The sequence below is a fragment of the Bacillus rossius genome, chromosome 1 (assembly GCF_032445375.1).
Source record: "Bacillus rossius redtenbacheri isolate Brsri chromosome 1, Brsri_v3, whole genome shotgun sequence".
NCBI lineage: Eukaryota > Metazoa > Arthropoda > Insecta > Phasmatodea > Bacillidae > Bacillus > Bacillus rossius.
The window spans coordinates 69,647,633-69,670,441 of NC_086330.1; the positions used below are offsets into that span (position 1 = coordinate 69,647,633).

The window sequence follows — 22,809 nt, forward strand, 5'->3', positions numbered from 1 at the left end:
CATGCACCGTCAAGTCTATTGTTCGGGTCCCCTCGGCACTGCGAGACGACATTCCTGAGTGATGAGTCACGATGCATGAAGTGCCTCGCGACCTAATCTCTAATCACCTAGGTCATTAGTGGTTTTACCCGAGAGTGGTTTCCTATGTTAAGTTATTACCTACATTTCTACCTCCCACCCCTCACAGACCTGCTACAACCTGCACATGAGTCATGTTGGGTTTTTCCGAAGACAATGGTACTTCCCCTCCACATACTATATTCCTATTGGTATGTTCGGTAAAAATACTATGTTCCTAATGGTTTTTCCAAGAACAAGCAGGTCCGCGACTATAAAAGGCCGGGATTAGCTGTCGGAGCTTCATTGTGTTCTTGGAGTTCGAGTGAGCTAGTTCGTGTGTGAGTTTCGCTGCTACCACGATTTATACCGCCAACGCTACTTAGTGTTCTACAGCTCCACTTCATCGTTTTCTGAGGTATGCTACATGTTTCGTTAACATTGAATGTTTCTCAGCTTTTTCGTAGGTTATCAGCTAACTAGTTTTTTCTCTGTACACTTATGTGTGGGTAACCAGGAATTGTTTAGCTTAAACTTTTAACAGTACTTTAAAATTCTAGAATTTTTGGGTTGTGCATTAGAGTAGTTTTGAGGTTATGTAATCAATCATTTTTAGTTAACATTGAATATTTTTCAGCTTTGACTTTTATCAGTACTTTAAATATTCTACCATTTTTAGGATTGTACATGAATGAAGGAGTAGCTTTGAGGTTATGTTTGTAACTTTTTTTTATTTAGTAACATTGCTAACAGTTTAGGTTAGTAAGCTTGAGGGCTGGAGTTTTGAGGTTATGTTTGCAACTTTTTTATTTAGTAACATTGCTATCAAGTTAGGTTATTAAGCTTGATGGCTAGAGTTTTGAGGTTATGTTTGTAACTTTTTTATTTAGTTACATTGCTATCAGTTTAGGTTAGTAAGCTTGGGGCTAGAGTTTTGAGGATATGTTTGTTTTCATGTAACATCTAGCTACATTGTATTCTTAATTCTTTTTTTATAGTTCTCCGTACGTCGAGCTTCCTTCGCGTGTTCCGTACGTTGAGACCGGACTACCGATTGTCGAGATGGCATTTACCGCGCAGAAATGTCGTTTCTGCCCTGCTACCTTCACGGCAGCTAAGAACCGCTACCGGCACGAGCGACAGTGTGCCGAGAACCAGCATCGTGACTACCAGCAGTGCCACCTATGTGGTAAGATGGTCGCACGCAGCGACAAGATGCAGCAGCACCTGTCAACATGTACTGGTGCTGTCGCCACGACATCAGGCACCTGGTGTAGCTTCTGCTATAAGGCCTTCACCCGTGCTGATGTCGCCAGACTACATGAGAAGTCGGCTTGCGGTCTTAACCCTAACCGCATAGCACATTCCTGCCCGAACTGTGCTAAAGAGTTCGCCAGGGCTGACAAATTGAAAGCCCACATTAAGGTGTGCAAGGGGCCTGCTCCGCCTCCAACAAAGAAGCAGAGGATGGCAGCAGTTAAGCCAGCAGTACTGCCTAAACCATCGACCAGCCGAACAAAGGTGGTGACCGGCGCGGGTTTGGCCAATACCCATGGCTTCATCACCGCCGAAGTGGGATTCAAGGGCAACTTGAAGACTTACGTTTCTGTAAACACGTCAAGTTCTGCCAAGGACATTTGTACGTACCTGGACTCCATCAAGGCAAAAATAATAAGCCAACTTGTTGAGGAGATTGAAGAGAATGGACCACTGAAGTTTAATGTCGTACTTGAGTGCGACTACGAAAAACCCTTAGATGCCAATGAAGACAAGAGGGCCTTCAAAACCATGAATGTTCCCCTCTACGCAGTTCATGCGGTGGAGGAGGCAGTTACCGAGTCCATCTCCAAGATCTGCAAGGAGGAGGAAGATTACGTGGGTAAGGGGTCCGGATGGACTTTGTCGGCCGTTAAGCGACTTCAACTCCGAATAAACAAGCTCGATCCACTCCGTGCCAGCTCCTACATCGAATTACCTACTTCCATCAAAGACAAATACGCAGTGATCAATCCGCAAAACCTCGAATACCACATGTGCTTCAAGTGGTCAATTCTTGTCAAGTACGTGGAAGGTGAGCATCCTGAACGTGTCAACCAGCGCTACCATGACTTGGAGGGGAAGTTCAACTTCAACAACATTGACTCCCCTACTCCAATCAAGCAAATACCGCTGTTTGAAAAACAAAACCACGGAGTCTCCATCAACATTTACAGTATCGACGAGAATCTGAATGTTGTTCCTGCACGAGTCGCTCCTGAAGAAAAAGAACATCATTTCGATCTTCTGCTCCTGGTCAATGACAATTCGTCCCATTTCGCCTACATCAATAATTTTTCTGCTCTGGTTCGGTCCCAAATCACTACACACACTGAGGCTATTCATGTTTGCAAAAGATGCTTCAAGCATTATGATGATCAGGATAGGGTTAGCGGGCTCACTGGTCTTCAGTGTTTGGAAAAACACAGTGAGCTCTGTAAACAGCATGCTGCTGTTAGGATGGAAATGCCCCAGGTGATGAAAATGGTTTGCCTCCTGTTTTGAAGTTCAAAAACTTCCATCACAGTGATAAGATGCCCATCGTGGTATATTGTGACTTTGAAGCTATTCTGGAGAAAATCCATATGTGTCACCCGAATCCTGATGAAGCATACATGCTGCAGTATCAAAAGCATAAAGCGTACAGCTACTGCATTTACGTGAAAGCAGATAACTCCGTAATTTCAGTACACCTCACTTCTTCACTTCCTTCACAGCCTGAAGTGTATCGCGGTTGTGATGCAGAAGATAAATTCATATCCCGCATTGTGGAGATTGGACATGACGTACAGAAAATATTTTCTACCTCTGTTCCTATGACTCCGCTTACACATGCACAAAACACTGCTTTTCTGCAAGCAAGGTGTTGTTGCTACTGTGGAGGAAAGTTTGGAGGGGTCGTAAAGAAAGTTCGTGATCATAATCACTTCACCGGCGAATTTATTGGACCTGCATGTAATGACTGCAACCTTCTCAGGCGCAGACCGAAAAAGATGATTGTGTTCTTCCACAACCTGGCGTACGACCAGAACTTCATTATCAGGAATTTGGGGTACGACACTAAAGACATCTTCATCATTCCTAATTCGGAAGAGAAGTTGATAACTTTTTCTAAGAAGTTGCATGATAAGTTCAGCATTCAGTTTGTCGATACGTTCCGTTTCATGAGTCGGGGTCTTGCTTCGCTCGCTGAGTTCTTGCCTGCAGACAAGTTTGTCAGTACTGCTGAGTTTTTCGCTCCTGATGAGTTGGAGTTGGTTACTCGCAAGGGAGTCTTCCCCTACGACTTCGTTGATTCTTTTGCTCGACTAGACGATACTAGTCTTCCATCTATCGATTAGTTTTTTAATATTCTGACTGATTTTGGTATTTCAAAGGCGGATTACTCTCACGCACAAAATGTCTGGGACAAGTTTCAGTGTGCTACTTTGGGGGAGTACGCTGACTTGTACCTAAAGACGGATGTCCTGATTTTGGCGGACGTATTCGAAAATTTTCGCAGTCTTTGCTTGGAGATGTACAGTCTAGACCCGTCATACTACATTTCCTGTCCTGGGTTCGCTTTCGATGCGATGCTTCGCACTACAGGAGTACAACTGGAGCTTCTGACAGATTACGATATGTACATGTTTGTGGAAACAGGTATTCGTGGGGGTGTAGCGCAAAGCATCAAACGTCATTGTGTGGGTAACAACAAATACATTCCTGAGACACATGATGTGTCCAAGCCATCCACATATCTACAGTACATTGATGCAAATAATTTATACGGGTGGGCGATGTCGCTGCCGCTTCCAATTCGACATTTCAAATGGTCAGACACATCTATTGATGTCATGACTATTCCAGAAAATTCTCCTATCGGGTACATTATCGAATGTGACGTGGAGTACCCTACTGATCTCCACGAAAGTCACAAAGACCTTCCGTTTCTCCCCATAAATTAATGTCCGCCTGGCTCCAAACAATCAAAGCTCATGACAACACTAGAAATTAAGGAACATTACATTGTACACTACAGAAACCTCCAGCAAGCAGTATCACGTGGGTTGATAGTTACTAAGGTACACAGAGTCCTCCAGTTTGAGCAGTCGGCGTGGTTGGAGCCATACATTAAGCTCAACACCAATAAGCGCAAGGCTGCAGCCAACGAATTCGAGAAGGAGTTCTTTAAGCTCGCTGTAAACAGTACTTTCGGGAAACTAATGGAGAACAAGAGGCGGAGGCTCAAAATGGAGTTGGTATGTTCCGAGAAGCGGTTCAAGAAACTGGTGTGTCGTCCATCCTTCAAGGACCGCACAATGTATGAACCGAACTTGACTCTAGTCCACCTGAACCATGAGACCATAATTTTCGATAAGCCAATCTATGCCGGACTCGCAGTACTTGATCTCTCAAAAACACTCATGTACGACTTCCATTACAGCACAATGAAACCCAGATATTCAGAAAACATTCATCTGGCATACATGGACACCGATAGTTTCGTATACGAGATACAAACCGATGATTTCTACCATGACCTCAAAGCCGACCCTACACTCATGGAGAAGTTCGACACCAGCTGCTACCCTTCCGACCACCCTTGCTTCTCCCCCATCAACAAAAAGGTTGTCGGAAAGTTTAAGGATGAGTGTGGGGGGAAAGTGATGAGTGAGTTTGTCGGTCTGCGGGCCAAACTGTATGCATACAAGTGTGGTGACAAAGTTGAGAAGAAGGCCAAGGGTATCCAGCGGTGCGTGGTCAAAAACCGCATAACATTCAGTGACTACCTGGATGCCCTGCATGATCACCACACACGACGGGTAGCAGTTAGGGCCATACGCTCGAAGCAGCACGTGCTCTATAGTGAGAGCACAAATAAGCTGGCCATAACGTGGGAGGATGATAAGCGCCGAATATGTGAGGATGGAATCCATACGGTTCCCCACGGCTATGTTGGAGATGAATTATCTGTTGTATAGTTCCAGTCTTTTTGTTGTAAACAGTTTTCGTTTTTGTATATAGTTTCTGTTTTGTCGTGTATAGTTTTTCGTTTTTTGTTGAATAGTTTCTGTTTTTTTTATAGCTTCGTTTGACTAGTATATTTTTCTCTCCTTGAGGATTTTGTTTTGTACAATATATTTCTTTAATTCAGTAAATATAATTTTACCTACATATCGCTTTTTTTTAATTCATGCCCTATATTCCTCAAGGTACTTATACTTAATTTGATATCGTAAAATGATCATGTAATTAGACACAAACACCTAAGATATCTGCTTCCATGCAGCTTTTAAATACGAGAACGCAAACACGAACTCTAAGAAATGATATTATACACAAACACCTAAATATCTGCTTCCATGCAGTTTTAAACACGAATACACAAACATTAATTTATTTAGTATGTTTGCATGTATGATAGGACTATGAAAAAAATTCTGGTCCTGAATGAGATACTATGGTGGTATACATTTGTCTTCCATAAAATTTAATTTATTTTATATTAAATTTATTTCTGTAAAATTATTAGCATTCGCAACGATGAGCTGGTTAATTTAATATATAATAATGTATATTATTATAAATATTATGACTTCAGGAAAAAAATTGAAGATTTTTTGTCTATAAGGCTCATATTAGCTCTGTCACGGGTTAGAAACTCGACCGTAAACATACATACACTGAGGTACTTTAGGATGGTTATGACGACATCTTGATTTCATCCGATGTCGGACTCTCATTAACAAGATGGCTGCCTCCAGCAGACAACAATGGTATATATTTTTTATTTTAATAATAAATTATTTTAAAGAATGCGGTGTAACGAAAAATCGTAACAGTTATGAGTGGGGTGTTCGATGACGATGTCATTGTAACAGAGGAGTGGGGTGCTAGATTGTGTATTCATAATGTAGAGGAGTGGGGTGTTCGATCCGTAGGTTTTTTTAATTAAAATTTTTTTAAATAAAATATTTTTTAAATTTTATTTTAAAATTTTTATTATTTAATTTTTTATAAATTTGCAATTTTTTTCATTAAAGTCGGATAATAAATAAAGATTTTCAAGATGGCGGACGAAACTCAAAATGGCGGAATGATCTAGAAAACAAAATGGAGTAATGTTCTAGAAAAACAAAATGGCCTCCAATTCAAATGTCAAGGTCAAATCCAAGATGGCCGCCGGAAGTGATGTAATCCAAGATGCCGCCGGAAGTGACGTAATCCAAGATAGCCGCCGTGGCTCCTCGGCTCCCCAACCCCCCATCCCTGTCCCCATACATACTATAATTACCTACTCTGCTCATCCTAAATTAAATATTAATTTTTTATTATTATCAAGGGTTGTTTGTGTAAAATAAATATGTGCGTATATTTTGTACAGTAAGCAGTCAAATACATGTGTTTATCTTGCCTTACATTATTTATAATTTCAAATTACAATTTTATTGTTAAGGTTCGAGCTAGGCAGATTGTTACAGCCAGATAAGTTGTTATAAATTCTAGTTTTTTTTTTAATCTGTACTCTAAATTTTGCCGTCAGGGAGTTATGATTTTTGCATATAAGACCGAAGCTGTGACACGTTTACGTGGCAAGCAAAGTCAATGTAGCTTGGAATAACAAGCAAATGGACAGTTGTTTGTTCAAGTTGTCGAACGGACAGTCCGACAATCGCGGAGAGCTTGGCCTCCTTCAAAGGCGAATACGGAGCGCAAACAGGCAGTTTTCTATCGATGTTCGTGGGGCTGGATCAGAGCACCTCATACTCACTGCCGTAGTAGTACTGATCCGCCGTCTTGAGCCAGCCGACGTCATCGTGCGAGTGAGGCACCAGGTGCACGTTCAGGAAGCCTGGCTTCGTCTCCGGGCACGACTGCAACCAATCATATCCCACTGTATGAGACTAGTTTCAAACGTGTCACGTTTCATGTGGCGAGTTACGTGGGTTTCGGGCATGACGTACACTTGAACAAGAAGCGAGTCAGTGTTCAAGTAGTTCCAAGTCCCCGTATTATATAATAAGTCCCGTTGGCAAGGAAGATTATACCCCCATCATCTTGAATGTGTCTGCATTATGCTACAATTTTAATTATTTTATTAATAAAAATTGTTGTACTGTGTTGTTTAAATAAAAACTTATTTTGCTTAAATACTTTTTTGAGCCCAATATTGACAAACAGTTTACGGTTTAAAAATGCTGAAAGTAAATAATATTTATCTGGTACAACAAAAACTATCAATTATTACACCACTTATTTAACGACGTAGCGTAGTAGAGCCGAGAATTTGTAAGTATAGCAGGTCCTGGCTCATGGCTAGAGATGCAAGAATCTGCTGCGGCCATCTCGTATGACGTTGACCTTGACCTTAGACCTCACCGTTCATCTTGTATAACTTAATTTCATGCAATCATCTTGGATTACATCATTTTCGGCAGCCTTCATAGATTATGTAATTTACGTTGCCATCTTGGAATCACTCCCCACTCCCGAACGTTGAAATTTTCGTTACTTACCATCGAGTACCACACTCCTGGATGTTAAGCTCTTCGTTATGTTGGTATTTCTACTGTACTCTCCACTCCTCATTGTTGCGCTTTTTCTTACGGTAAAATCACCATATTAATTTCGTCTGCTAAAGGCAGCCATATTGGAGTTATATTATCATGGTGGAATCATGGAGCCGCCATATTTTTTTCTGGTGTTGGTTAATAAAGTGCCCTTCTGTCGCTTTTCCACATACACGTAAGGTCCTTTTTCTATTTCCTACCATTGTTTAAATATTATAGACCACAAAAAATTAATGAGTGTTTTAAAAATTCTCAAATATTTAAAAATCTGCGTCATTTTGTTTATCATCTAGTTTTACATTGTTATTGGAAGTAGTATATAATAGTATTTCCTATATCAGGCTTCAGGCTGTGGATTGAAGATTGTCGGTCCGCCATCTTGGATTGTAACGTCACGATGGCAAAAATTCCTCAAAATTCCTCAAAAATGACTCAAAATGACTCAAAATTTCCCGTTTTAAGAAAAAATTTCCCGTTTTCGAGGGAAAAATTCCAGTTTCGAGGGAAAATTTCCCGTTTTATTCCTCAAAAATCCCACCGGCTAGAAATGTCCTGATAGAGGCTTAAGCATCCTTAACTCAAGCCTCAATTAAGCCTCTATCAGGATGTGACCTTGACCTTTGACCTTGACCCCGACGTCCATCTTGGATCCACCATCTTAGATGACGTCATTACGTTTTCTCGAACATTCCGGCATTGTGTTATCCGCCATTTTGGATTATGACGTCACCATTGCAATTTTCGTTACGGTCGCCATCTTTAACTTTTTTATTTATTATCCGATTTTAATAAAAAAAATTAAAATTTATTAAAAAAATTCAAATAATAAAAATTTAATAAAAATATTTAAAAAGCATACTTTTTCGACACGGAGCTCGGAGTCCTCGGTTCGAACCCGACGAGTGCAAAAAAATTAAAATGACGACCGATCCTTCCCTCGTGGTGGGTGCTGGCAGACTGACTCCCACCACTTTTTATCATCATCTAGTATGACGTCATGGCCGCCATCTTGTCCTCGTCTGCTGGAAACCATCATCAGTGTATCGTCGGCGAGAGTGCGCTGATGACATGTTAGTTTAATTCTTATCCGCTAGAGTGCAGTAATCATTTATTATTGCTGTGACACCAGACATCTTGTCATTTGGCCGCCATCTTGAAAATCCATAATTATTTAGCTAGAAATTCGGGAAAAATTCCAAAATTCATTAAATAAATTTGTAATCTATATACTGATCGATTAGGTCGACTAAGGTCCTTGGTACGATCTAGGACGATGCAAAAAAATTAAATATAACATCAATTTAACATAAAAGTAACAGGTTCGAGGAATTAAACACCACAAGTTCTTTTACAAACATAATATTTATTACATAATTTCTATTCTACTACAGGATCATTTGCGAAAGCCAGCAATCTTATAATCATTTAGTTCCGCAGCGGTGTGAAATGACTAATTCTTAGCTCCAATCGGTTGCTGCACATCGGTTTTCTTGCTTGTACGCTCACGAGCCTTCAACCTAAACCGAGGAGTCGAAATTTCTGCAGGTAGTTCAGCAGTAGGCACACGGACTTCACCTTTACAGTTTTTCGCATGTCGTCGCAAACTGTCAATTCGAGTAAACCATTTAAGGCACTCATCACATCGAAACTTCATGCGAGATGGATTCTTCGTGCATTTGCTCCGCTCATGTCTTCGTGCATCATGGGAAAATGCGAACGACGTATCACAGTAGCTGCAAGGATACCGTGGTGATGAAGACGATCCTTTCAGACCCGATCCAGATACAGGCGTTGCAACAGTAGTACCATCTCCAGGCATACTCTTATGCACATCGACGCATCGTTGTTGTGACGAAACCTTTACTTTCTGCCGCACAGCAGGACCTTTGCATGCCTTCATGTGCGTTTTCATATTATCTTTTCTGGCAAACTGCTTATGACATTTCTCACAAACAAACATTTTACGATATAGGTTCTTGGCACATTCTCTATTCTCATGTCGTCGAGCATTGCTGTTGTTTGAGAAAATCTTGTTGCAGTAACAGCACCGATGTTCGTTAGTTGTTGTCGATTCGGCATCCATTGAAGTCTCCATTGATGGTGAACCAGCGTTCGCCGAGTTTCCCTGCACATCCAGCTCAGTAGTCATTAAGCTATCTTCTGCTGGTGGTATCACATCTGTTGAAATCTCCTCCAATGTTGACGCCGTCGTTGCCAACGGGATCTGCACCTTCTCCATCGTAGCTGTCGTCAAGGTTCCCGTAGACGATGGTACAACCTCCGAGTTCGACGTTAAAGACGGTAAAGATGCCATCGAGGTCTCAAGAACAGCTAATTGACACGACTTATGCACCAGAAGAAACAAACTAGGTGATCCTTACACCGCCGACGTCAGTAACAAACTGAGCGTCCTGCTGTCTAGGACTCGCTTATATACATGCACCGTATGGAATAATACGCTAGTCAAATCAAGAACCATTTACAATAATACTAGAGTCAAATCTACAAATTAAAAAAGAGGATCATTTGATTGAAAAAAATATCGATCTCTCCAATATACGCCAGGTTCCAAGAGCTAAAATTCACGCCATCAGATCCATCTACATTTTGCTCCTATGCTTCAATTGACCATTAGCTGCAAGTGCTCCAACAGCTCCATCAGCTTCAACACGTAATGTACGCAATGTACGCGCAATACATGCAATTTACACGCAATAAATGTAATGATTACACAGTACACACAGGAAATGAAACGTGCACACAGTACACACAGGAAACGGAATGTACACACAGTACACACAGGAAACTAAACGTACACACAGTACACACAGGAAACGGAACGTACACACAGTACACACAGGAAACTAAACGTACACACAGTACACACAGGAAACTGAACGTACACACAGTACACACAGGAAACTAAACGTACACACAGTACACACAGGAAACTAAACGTACACACAGTACACACAGGAAACGGAACGTACACACAGTACACACAGGAAACGGAACGTACACACAGTACACACAGGAATCTTAACGTACACACAGTACACACAGGAAACGGAACGTACACACAGTACACATAGGAAACTAAACGTACACACAGTACACACAGGAAACGGAACGTACACACAGTACACACAGAAAACGGAACGTACACACAGTGCACACAGAAAACGGAACGTACACACAGTGCACACAGGAAACTGAACGTACACACAGTACACACAGGAAACGGAACGTACACACAGTACACACAGGAAACGTAATGATCACACATACAGTAGTAGAAACACACAGGCTTAGTTGGAAATCAGAATACAAGAAATAAAAAACATTAAATTTTTACTTTCAATATTTTATTACTTCTCAACATTACACAAATACAAGTAAAAGAAGTTATTATTGTATGTAGCCAGCTTTCCTCAGTTCTTTGAGTATGAAGGATATTTCTTTGATGCACGGATAGTTTCCTGCACAAAGCGAACCATGTAGAAGTCTTAGCCGGTCAACCAATATGTTTGGATCTTTCCATGATGTGTAATCAATCTCTTCTACTACCATCTTACTTGCTTGTTTATTATAAATAATTTTAATATCACAATCATCCCAGTGATCATAATAAGCATTATCAGATTTATTTATTATAACACGACGTTTCCATCGTTTCGGTCTCAGGACATCGCCACATTCTTCGATCTTGTCAGCTCTAGGTGCTTCATCACAGTCTATGCCTTTGTCAACAGCCTCAGAGTCACTGTAACAATCACTGTAGAAGACATCCTTTTTATCCAGATTACCGTATGAATTCGCTATCGATGATGTCGAAGTGTCTTCATCGTCTTCATGCTTCCTTTTTAGGAGTCCATCATTTTTACAAAGAATGGAGGATCTACTGAATATAGGCTTGAATGTATTCTCACTTTTCACGGTGTTGATACTTCCATTAGTTTCAGTCTTCCCGAAGCCATTAGCATCCTTCAATTTATGTTCTTCCTCACGATCGGGTGAGCTAATACCATCACGCTCAGGACAAGGAAAATTATTGTCATAATGCAGATCACTCTTCTTTAGTCTAGTGGATCCATCGGTGTCCTCTATGCCGTAAGTAGTCTTGACTTTACATGTTCTACCATGTCTTTTTAAGCTGTCAATTCGTGTTAACAACCTGCTACAACGATTACAGCTTAACATGTTGCGTAGTGGGTTTCTAGCACAATCATTCTCCTCATGAACTCTAGCATTCCTTCTCATGACAAAATCCTTGCCATAGTATCTACAGCGGCTTCCTTCCGATTCAGCTATAGATAACAAACCACGATCCATGGTAGCTTCTGTGACTAATGTTAGATACAAACTGTCAGTTTTCTCCAATTGGAACCATTTCTTAAATAGAGTTTTTGAAATATTTCATCAGCGAGAGTTAAGTTATCGAATGCAAAGCAAATTGATGCAAGTAGTTCCGGCTGTCGTCAACAGATGGCGCCACGTGTTGCTTGCAGGTAAATAATATATATTTCAGTAATGTGGGATGCGGAACGCTCATTATCGATCGCAAAGGGAGGTTGTCTTCGATAGTATCCAAGGTGAAAAAAAGTTCGTCCTTCCTGCTAGTGCTTCTCAGATTTCTCACGGTCCACAATCTTGGATTACGACGTCACAGCGGCCATATTGGATGGGTGTGACCTTGACCTTTGACCGAAACCGCAGGAATGATCGCAAGCACACGGATTAACCATCAAAATATAGATAAGAATAATCAGGAGCACACAGAGAAAACCATTATAATATTGGCAAGAATAATCAGGAGCACACGGAGAAAACCGCCACAAGTTTTCTTTGATATCATTAAAATACAAAAAAAAATTAATAAAAAATAAAAACGAAAAAAAATTCAAACATTCTGGCTTGTACTAGAACTCTATCTTTGCTCAACAATGAGAAGTTCACAAGCTAGCAGAATGTTTGAATTTTTTTTCGTTTTTATTTTTTATTAATTTTTTTTTTGTATTTTAATGATATCAAAGAAAACTTGTGGCGGTTTTCTCCGTGTGCTCCTGATTATTCTTGCCAATATTATAATGGTTTTCTCTGTGTGCTCCTGATTATTCTTATCTATATTTTGATGGTTAATCCGTGTGCTTGCGATCATTCCTGCGGTTTCGGTCAAAGGTCAAGGTCACACCCATCCAATATGGCCGCTGTGACGTCGTAATCCAAGATTGTGGACCGTGAGAAATCTGAGAAGCACTAGCAGGAAGGACGAACTTTTTTTCTCCTTGGATACTATCGAAGCCAACCTCCCTTTGCGATCGATAATGAGCGTTCCGCATCCCACATTAATGAAATATATATTATTTACCTGCAAGCAACACGTGGCGCCATCTGTTGACGACAGCCGGAACTACTTGCATCAATTTGCTTTGCATTCGATAACTTAACTCTCGCTGATGAAATATTTCAAAAACTCTATTTAAGAAATGGTTCCAATTGGAGAAAACTGACAGTTTGTATCTAACATTAGTCACAGAAGCTACCATGGATCGTGGTTTGTTATCTATAGCTGAATCGGAAGGAAGCCGCTGTAGATACTATGGCAAGGATTTTGTCATGAGAAGGAATGCTAGAGTTCATGAGGAGAATGATTGTGCTAGAAACCCACTACGCAACATGTTAAGCTGTAATCGTTGTAGCAGGTTGTTAACACGAATTGACAGCTTAAAAAGACATGGTAGAACATGTAAAGTCAAGACTACTTACGGCATAGAGGACACCGATGGATCCACTAGACTAAAGAAGAGTGATCTGCATTATGACAATAATTTTCCTTGTCCTGAGCGTGATGGTATTAGCTCACCCGATCGTGAGGAAGAACATAAATTGAAGGATGCTAATGGCTTCGGGAAGACTGAAACTAATGGAAGTATCAACACCGTGAAAAGTGAGAATACATTCAAGCCTATATTCAGTAGATCCTCCATTCTTTGTAAAAATGATGGACTCCTAAAAAGGAAGCATGAAGACGATGAAGACACTTCGACATCATCGATAGCGAATTCATACGGTAATCTGGGTGAAGAGGATGTCTTCTACAGTGATTGTTACAGTGACTCTGAGGCTGTTGACAAAGGCATAGACTGTGATGAAGCACCTAGAGCTGACAAGATCGAAGAATGTGGCGATGTCCTGAGACCGAAACGATGGAAACGTCGTGTTATAATAAATAAATCTGATAATGCTTATTATGATCACTGGGATGATTGTGATATTAAAAGTATTTATAATAAACAAGCAAGTAAGATGGTAGTAGAAGAGATTGATTACACATCATGGAAAGATCCAAACATATTGGTTGACCGGCTAAGACTTCTACATGGTTCGCTTTGTGCAGGAAACTATCCGTGCATCAAAGAAATATCCTTCATACTCAAAGAACCGAGGAAAGCTGGCTACATACAATAATAACTTCTTTTACTTGTATTTGTGTAATGTTGAGAAGTAATAAAATATTGAAAGTAAAAATTTAATGTTTTTTATTTCTTGTATTCTGATTTCCAACTAAGCCTGTGTGTTTCTACTACTGTATGTGTGATCATTACGTTTCCTGTGTGTACTGTGTGTACGTTCCGTTTCCTGTGTGTACTGTGTGTACGTTAAGATTCCTGTGTGTACTGTGTGTACGTTCCGTTTCCTGTGTGTACTGTGTGTACGTTCTGTTTCCTGTGTGTACTGTGTGTACGTTTAGTTTCCTGTGTGTACTGTGTGTACGTTTAGTTTCCTGTGTGTACTGTGTGTACGTTCAGTTTCCTGTGTGTACTGTGTGTACGTTCCGTTTCCTGTGTGTACTGTGTGTACGTTCCGTTTCCTGTGTGTACTGTGTGTACGTTTAGTTTCCTGTGTGTACTGTGTGTACGTTTAGTTTCCTGTGTGTACTGTGTGTACGTTCAGTTTCCTGTGTGTACTGTGTGTACGTTCAGTTTCCTGTGTGTACTGTGTGTACGTTCCGTTTCCTGTGTGTACTGTGTGTACGTTTAGTTTCCTGTGTGTACTGTGTGTACATTCCGTTTCCTGTGTGTACTATGTGTACGTTCCGTTTCCTGTGTGTACTGTGTAATCATTACATTTATTGCGTGTAAATTGCATGTATTGCGCGTACATTGCGTACATTACGTGTTGAAGCTGATGGAGCTGTTGGAGCACTTGCAGCTAATGGTCAATTGAAGCATAGGAGCAAAATGTAGATGGATCTGATGGCGTGAATTGTAGCTCTTGGAACCTGGCGTATATTGGAGAGATCGATATTTTTTTCGATCAAATGATCCTCTTTTTTAATTTGTAGATTTGACTCTAGTATTATTTAAATGGTTCTTGATTTGACTAGCGTATTATTCCATACGGTGCATGTATATAAGCGAGTCCTATACAGCAGGACGCTCAGTTTGTTACTGACGTCGGCGGTGTAAGTATCACCTAGTTTGTTTCTTCTGGTGCATAAGTCGTGTCAATTAGCTGTTCTTGAGACCTCGATGGCATCTTTACCGTCTTTAACGTCGAACTCGGAGGTTGTACCATCGTCTACGGGAACCTTGACGACAGCTACGATGGAGAAGGTGCAGATCCCGTTGGCAACGACGGCGTCAACATTGGAGGAGATTTCAACAGATGTGATACCACCAGCAGAAGATAGCTTAATGACTACTGAGCTGGATGTGCAGGGAAACTCGGCGAACGCTGGTTCACCATCAATGGAGACTTCAATGGATGCCGAATCGACAACAACTAACGAACATCGGTGCTGTTACTGCAACAAGATTTTCTCAAACAACAGCAATGCTCGACGACATGAGAATAGAGAATGTGCCAAGAACCTATATCGTAAAATGTTTGTTTGTGAGAAATGTCATAAGCAGTTTGCCAGAAAAGATAATATGAAAACGCACATGAAGGCATGCAAAGGTCCTGCTGTGCGGCAGAAAGTAAAGGTTTCGTCACAACAACGATGCGTCGATGTGCATAAGAGTATGCCTGGAGATGGTACTACTGTTGCAACGCCTGTATCTGGATCGGGTCTGAAAGGATCGTCTTCATCACCACGGTATCCTTGCAGCTACTGTGATACGTCGTTCGCATTTTCCCATGATGCACGAAGACATGAGCGGAGCAAATGCACGAAGAATCCATCTCGCACGAAGTTTCGATGTGATGAGTGCCTTAAATGGTTTACTCGAATTGACAGATTGCGACGACATGCGAAAAACTGTAAAGGTGAAGTCCGTGTGCCTACTGCTGAACTACCTGCAGAAATTTCGACTCCTCGGTTTAGGTTGAAGGCTCGTGAGCGTACAAGCAAGAAAACCGATGTGCAGCAACTGATTAGAGCTAAGAATTAGTCATTTCACACCGCTGCGGAACTAAATGATTATAAGATTGCTGGCTTTCGCAAATGATCCTGTAGTAGAATAGAAATTATGTAATAAATATTATGTTTGTAAAAGAACTTGTGGTGTTTAATTCCTCGAACCTGTTACTATTATGTTAAATTGATGTTATATTTAATTTTTTTGCATCGTCCTAGATCGTACCAAGGACCTTAGTCGACCTAATCGATCAGTATATAGATTACAAATTTATTTAATGAATTTTGGAATTTTTCCCGAATTTCTAGCTAAATAATTATGGATTTTCAAGATGGCGGCCAAATGACAAGATGTCTGGTGTCACAGCAATAATAAATGATTACTGCACTCTAGCGGATAAGAATTAAACTAACATGTCATCAGCGCACTCTCGCCGACGATACACTGATGATGGTTTCCAGCAGACGAGGACAAGATGGCGGCCATGACGTCATACTAGATGATGATAAAAAGTGGTGGGAGTCAGTCTGCCAGCACCCACCACGAGGGAAGGAGAGGTCGTCATTTTTATTTTTTTGCACTCGTCGGGTTCGAACCGAGGACTCCGAGCTCCGTGTCGAAAAAGTATGCTTTTTAAATATTTTTATTAAATTTTTATTATTTGAATTTTTTAATAAATTTTAATTTTTTTTATTAAAATCGGATAATAAATAAAAAAGTTAAAGATGGCGACCGTAACGAAAATTGCAACGGTGACGTCATAATCCAAAATGGCGGATAACACAATGCCGGAATGTTCGAGAAAACGTAATGACGTCATCCAAGATGGTGGATCCAAGATGGACGTCGGGGTCAAGGTCAAAGGTCAAAGTCACATCCTGATAGAGGCTTAACTGAGGCTTGAGTTAAGGATGCTTAAGCCTCTATCAGGACATTTCTAGCCGGTGGGATTTTTGAGGAATAAAACGGGAAATTTTCCCTCGAAACGGGAATTTTTCCCTCGAAAACGGGAAATTTTTTCTTAAAACGGGAAATTTTGAGTCATTTTGAGTCATTTTTGAGGAATTTTGAGGAATTTTTGTCGTCGTGACGTTACAATCCAAGATGGCGGACCGACAATCTTCAATCCACAGCCTGAAGCCTGATCTAGGAAATACTATTATATACTACTATTGGACTATATAATTTTATTATTGCTTTGAAATGAGGTATTGGTGGCAATTTTAAACCACATAAAAACATGGGACAATAATGGCAGTAGACAAATAAAAACACACTATGTAGTTATGTTGTTTGAAAAACTGCAAATATTTTTAATAACTTTATACCTCACTGTTAGACAAATATTCCACATAAATAAATCCAACTTTAGTACAATAATCAGACAGTTTGGATTTCAGAATAAAAACTGTGGCAGTGGTAGATTAGCTTAACAGATCATCCTTAAATTCGTAATTTCCGGAGGTATGTAGGGCACACACATAAACCAAAAGTTCGTTTGTCCTGATAGATTTTATGTCACCAAATATTTTCACCACTTGAAAGTTTTATTTTAACTGGTTAGTCTATTTATAATGCGCCGGCTAGCTAGTTCAGGGTGAGCAGATAACTTTAAAAACAAGACACCTGGGGTTAGACGAGATAATGAAGTTTGTAATATATTAAAAAAAATTAATGTTTATAAAAATTATGTCACGAATTTCTATTAAGTTCTTTAGGGTTCATTTGTCTATAGGGTCATAAAAATCAGATGTGTGTTTTGGGTAGCGGTGACAATTAGGCAAATTAACAAGCGCCACAATGGCGTGACTTACGGTATCGGCGACAATCGCAATATCCACAATTAAATAAAATTTTACATGTTTCCCTAAAACATTTTCTACACATGTAGCTTTGCACATCTACTTGTGTCATAAATACACACAATCCTATTTACTTTCAATTGTTATATTTATTTAACAAACTATATTGGCTTTAACTTCGAGCGACCTTCGGTCTTCAAAAAGTCTCCAACATTCCTTCGATAGTTACCAGCCCGTTCAAAAACGTCCATATGGCGCATTCCTATTGGCCCGTACGAATCGTAAGATTTAAGCTTTAAGTCCAAAATAATTACACACAATTACAACAATAACCGAAATATTGAATGTTTTTCAAAATAAAACTTAACCAAGGAAAAATACGTGTTATTAAATGTTGTAATAAAAAATAAGTTTTAAATGTATTGTTGCAAACGACTCGGTCCACGGAGTCATAGAGAGCATTCACATTGATAGATGTTTTCTGTTTATAATCAAATAACATTAACACTCGATACTGTTTTGTAATGATTCACAATATTAAATTAAATGTTTGCAAACGTAAATATAAACAAACAATCTGGGCCTATGTTTCGGCACAGAATAGCCGTTCCCAGTTGGTTTTGAAAACCGCGCCACTGTGCATCACGTGTCCACGTTTTCACAAGCCACTGACCAATAAAAGTTATTGCGCGTTGCTACAATTAGAATCGTTGCAACACCACTCCACTGCAGTGTTCCGGCCCACGGACAGCAGGTTGCAGTCTAACTTGGTGGTTGGCGGCTGCGACTCACCATACGGGATGAGGATGTGGTAGTCGTCGGCAGCCTCACACAATCACTTACACTCTCGTCAATCTAATCTAGAGGTGGGTTGTTACAGCAATTTTCGGTATCTGTTCCAACCTGATACTGATACAGTAATGTACCTAGTTACAAGTATCTGATACTTTTGTATCAGAGCAGTAGCGGTCCCAGGAAGCGACAAGGTATCAGCATTCTCGTTACAGGGTACACATCCTCTGTGCCGTCATCACCAGCGTAAAAAGGTATCGGTGTCTCTGATACATTATTTATCACGCCCGGTAATTCTCTACCTCTGTTACTCTCATGCCCGCCTGATACAGCCAGTATCAATCAGTTCAACATTCACTGCAGTTCATCCTGGCCGTGTATTAATTACCACCATGTACATTGTTGCGGGCTGCCATGCTTTGAAGTTAGTATCTTTATAGTGAAATAAGGAATGGATAAGTGCAGGAAAAAGACTTCATTTGTGTGGAATTCTTTTACGGAAAATAATGAGTTTGCTAATTGTAATTTGTGTAAACAAAAACTGAGTTATAAATCATCATCGACTAATCTGAAGAAACATTTGAAACGTAAACATTGATATAGTATGCTCACTAATGTACGTATCTGTTTTTTTTTATTTTTAATTTTTGATAAAATCGTAATCTTTTAATGTATGAAAACACTAGTTACTAATTGTTTTCGGAAAAAAAGTCCATATGTTGATTACATCTGTTATAAGTGTCAACTGAGAATTTATTTGCATTTTCATAGCTGTTAGGTGCACAAATATAAATATTATATCTTGTATTAATGTACTTTTTAATATTAAAATTTCATTAGTTTTATTATTGAACGAGACTGTGCACGCACTGCGCACTGAGCGTACTTTGATGTGGGACAATAACCAAACGACTCCTAACAATTTCGCTTTGCGCCTCTCCTTCAACGCCTTCCCCTGCGCTTCCTCCCCTACATTATTTCCCATCTTTATCCCTTATTCGTCGTTCCTGCTCCCTCCCCTTTCACAAGCTCCGCCCAAGTGACCGTCATCTGCGATCGGGTTCTGCGCACATTGGCGGTGGTGTTGTTCCAGGCGAATTCTGAACTGATACTAAAATACTTGATACTTTTCAAGTGTACTCGTTTGCCGTTCCTGATACAGGCGCGTATCAGTTCCAAAGTATCAGGTTAATACTTTTCGACCCACCTCTAATATAATCACTCTTAATTCTTAGCTTTCGCACCCGGAAACTGTGGGAGTTCCAGCTAATACTCTAAATAAGTTCGCTGTGTGCCATTTGCTATCACTAAATTGCAATCTAGCCTGCTACTCTCTTCTTTGCTTGACGTGGGATGACCTTTTAAGCTAACTAACTGCCTTTTGCATTAACAAATATTGTTAAGTTTTACAATTATTAAAATAATATTAGTTTTTTTAACTTTATACATGTTTGCATTTCAACAATGCTTCTTACAACTTAAAATCAGTAGTTGTATTTTTCATAGCTCAAGATTAACAATAGCATATATCATTCATTATAACAATATAAACATGGAGTTAAATATTCATAATGATAACTTACAATCATATATACATACATATGTATAATTGAATCACGAATTTGCAAAAGGTACCAAGTCCAAGTAAGTAGATTGTTGGGAAACAACAGAAAACATATTATTGTCGACCTGGTAATGAAACAGGTTATCAGTAATGGATCAATTGAAAGTATAGTGGATGTGTGATGATTTTAAACGTAATTCACATATATACATGTTTGTCTGAAATATTTTAAAAATCAATAAAGTCAGTGGACTTGGTACTTTTTGCAAATGAAGTATCATTCATTCAAACAATGGCACATAAAACTAATGTTTTGGTTAGATAATAGTACAGTGTTGGAATATTATAATGCAAAAATTAATAATATGATACACAAAAACATATTTTACAACAACACCGCCTGATACCATTTACCCATAAAGAAGTATTAAATTTACACATCTGAGAATGCATAGTGTCATTGGTATAGATTAGTGGAACCTTAGTACATGCTATTGAAATAACTTCAAACGATATGAAAACAGATCCTTCAAAAACAATAACGTAAGTCATAATCAAAATAATGCAGTTGTGGCATACATGGGCATGTCTGTTAGTCTGTGGCAGGCCAATGTAGTATATTGTCGTAGAATGTGAGAGCTTCATCATGAACTGCAATGTACCTAAACACTAGTGAATGTCTTCAAGTTTTTTTTTTTTAATTGGTACAGTTACATTTCTGTAAGCTTTGTTTGTAGGCATTACAATGTGTCTCAACTGTCCTGGGAGCTGGAGATGAAAGGTATGAATAACCAACCGCTGTAGCTGTTCATATACTTCAACAACACCTTTCACATCAGATTTGTACACAATCTGGTGGTACTTAGAAATAGAAAATATACCAAGTCCAGAGATTGATATCTTCAACAAAAGGTACCGAGTCCAGGACTTGGTACCTTTTGCAAGTTCCGCATATATTTACTAGTCCGTTTATCGTATTTCTTATACAGGACTTGGTTCCTTTTCTTGCTGACAGCAAAGAGAACACTTTGGAGATTCGGAATCTCGTATAACATGAAATTTCTCAAAAAGTGGACTTGGTACCTTTTGCAAATTCCTGATTCAATTACAATGTATCTTTTCTTACAGTCTATTGAAGAGCAATACATACTTATTTTGCTGCTCTTTTTTTCCATTTTTTTCCTTGTTTATTTTCAGAGCCTCTTCCTCGCTCCAGGCGAGACGATTTTTTTTTTTATTCTTTTCTTATCGTCTCTTTTTCACGGCCACGCGGACAGCTGTTGCGCGCAGGCGACAGGAGAAAAAAAAACTTGTTTCTATTTAATTTTCTGGGGTATACATTTCATACTGTATGCTTCATCTCCCTTTCACCTTACAGCTGATTAAAAAGACGATTCATAACTCCGCCGTTCCGCTTCGTAATCGTGAGTTGTCTTCAAGTAAATATCAATTTGCAGTTACGCCCTCGGTGGTTTGAAGGCCACTTCTCATAGCAATCTGCTATTATGGTGTTGTAGAATTTCTTAATATATGGAGTAGATGGCTACTTGCAATTGGCGTTGCAGCATAATACCATCGCGACACAAGTGCTTGTCTTGTCACACATATGTTTCAGCTTTCCAGAGAAATCCACATCCTTCTACGATCGCTTCTACGCGTAGATAGTTATCACAAACATCTGTGTGCGTGTGCTACACGTAGATAAATATTCACAAACATCAGTGGGTGTGCTAGTGGTGTTAAAATTTGCACTTACTATGCTGGATTTTACAAAACACAGGTATGTCTTCTCCTTCCAATACTAACCATTGCATGTCTCTAGAAGTGCTTCTTAACCAAGTGTGCTTGATTTTGTTTACACTTACAGGCTTCAGCGCATAACACATTAGGCATTCTCGCAGGATATCGCAGGACAAACAGTTTCACCAATAGGATATGCGTGGGGGTATTCCTTGTAGGCTCGAGGACGAATGAGCTGTTAGCACATTTAGTGTACACATACAGACAAATAGTAAGGATACATAGAGCGTGTAGGTTCATTGCTGGGTACTTCCGAATAGTTTCGCTTCGGTCTCTGACACTACATATCAAACACTCGGTTTGACAAAACATATGCAGTAATAGCTCTCTGGCTACATGTCCAATGACACTGCATTTTCCCCATATTCCGACGATAGTGGAATTCAGCTTCACTCATCCGCAGAAAAAAAATCGACTAGTATTTACCTTCAGTCGACACACACATAGTGTCAGGCACACTTCTGCGTGACTCCTCGACGCATCGTACTCCAGGATAAACATTCATACACACAAGTAGCATATGCTACGACTCCAAACATGAGACAAAAATATTAATTAAATTAAATTTCTTCAAGCTGACTACACTCTTCTATAGCCTTCGTAGGGATACTCTTAAACTTCCTGGCGATATTAAAACTGACCAGCGACTGGTTCCTTGTACTCGCGTAGCTGCGTAATGTTATACCTGCCGATAGCTTGATTAGTTGTTCTGTCTGCCAGAGTATAGTAGTTTACATTCACTTCTTCGGTAAAGATGTAGAGCCCTGTGTATAGTAAACACAGCTTCTTCGTTATGAATTCCCACTTTCTACTTATCGGTGCGGTCTTCTTCAGCACTATAT

The 22,809-nt window shown here is 39.7% G+C and overlaps 1 protein-coding gene across 1 annotated transcript in view; it reads right to left on the reverse strand.

Annotated features, from left to right (window-relative positions):
• The window catches only part of LOC134537422 (lysosomal alpha-mannosidase-like), a 173,888-nt gene that overhangs the window by 139,286 nt on the left and 11,793 nt on the right, over positions 1-22,809 (reverse strand). The window contains exon 2 of the mRNA XM_063377833.1: positions 6,848-6,950. Within this exon, the coding sequence (XP_063233903.1) occupies positions 6,848-6,950 (103 nt within the window). The remainder of the gene's footprint in view (positions 1-6,847; positions 6,951-22,809) is intronic.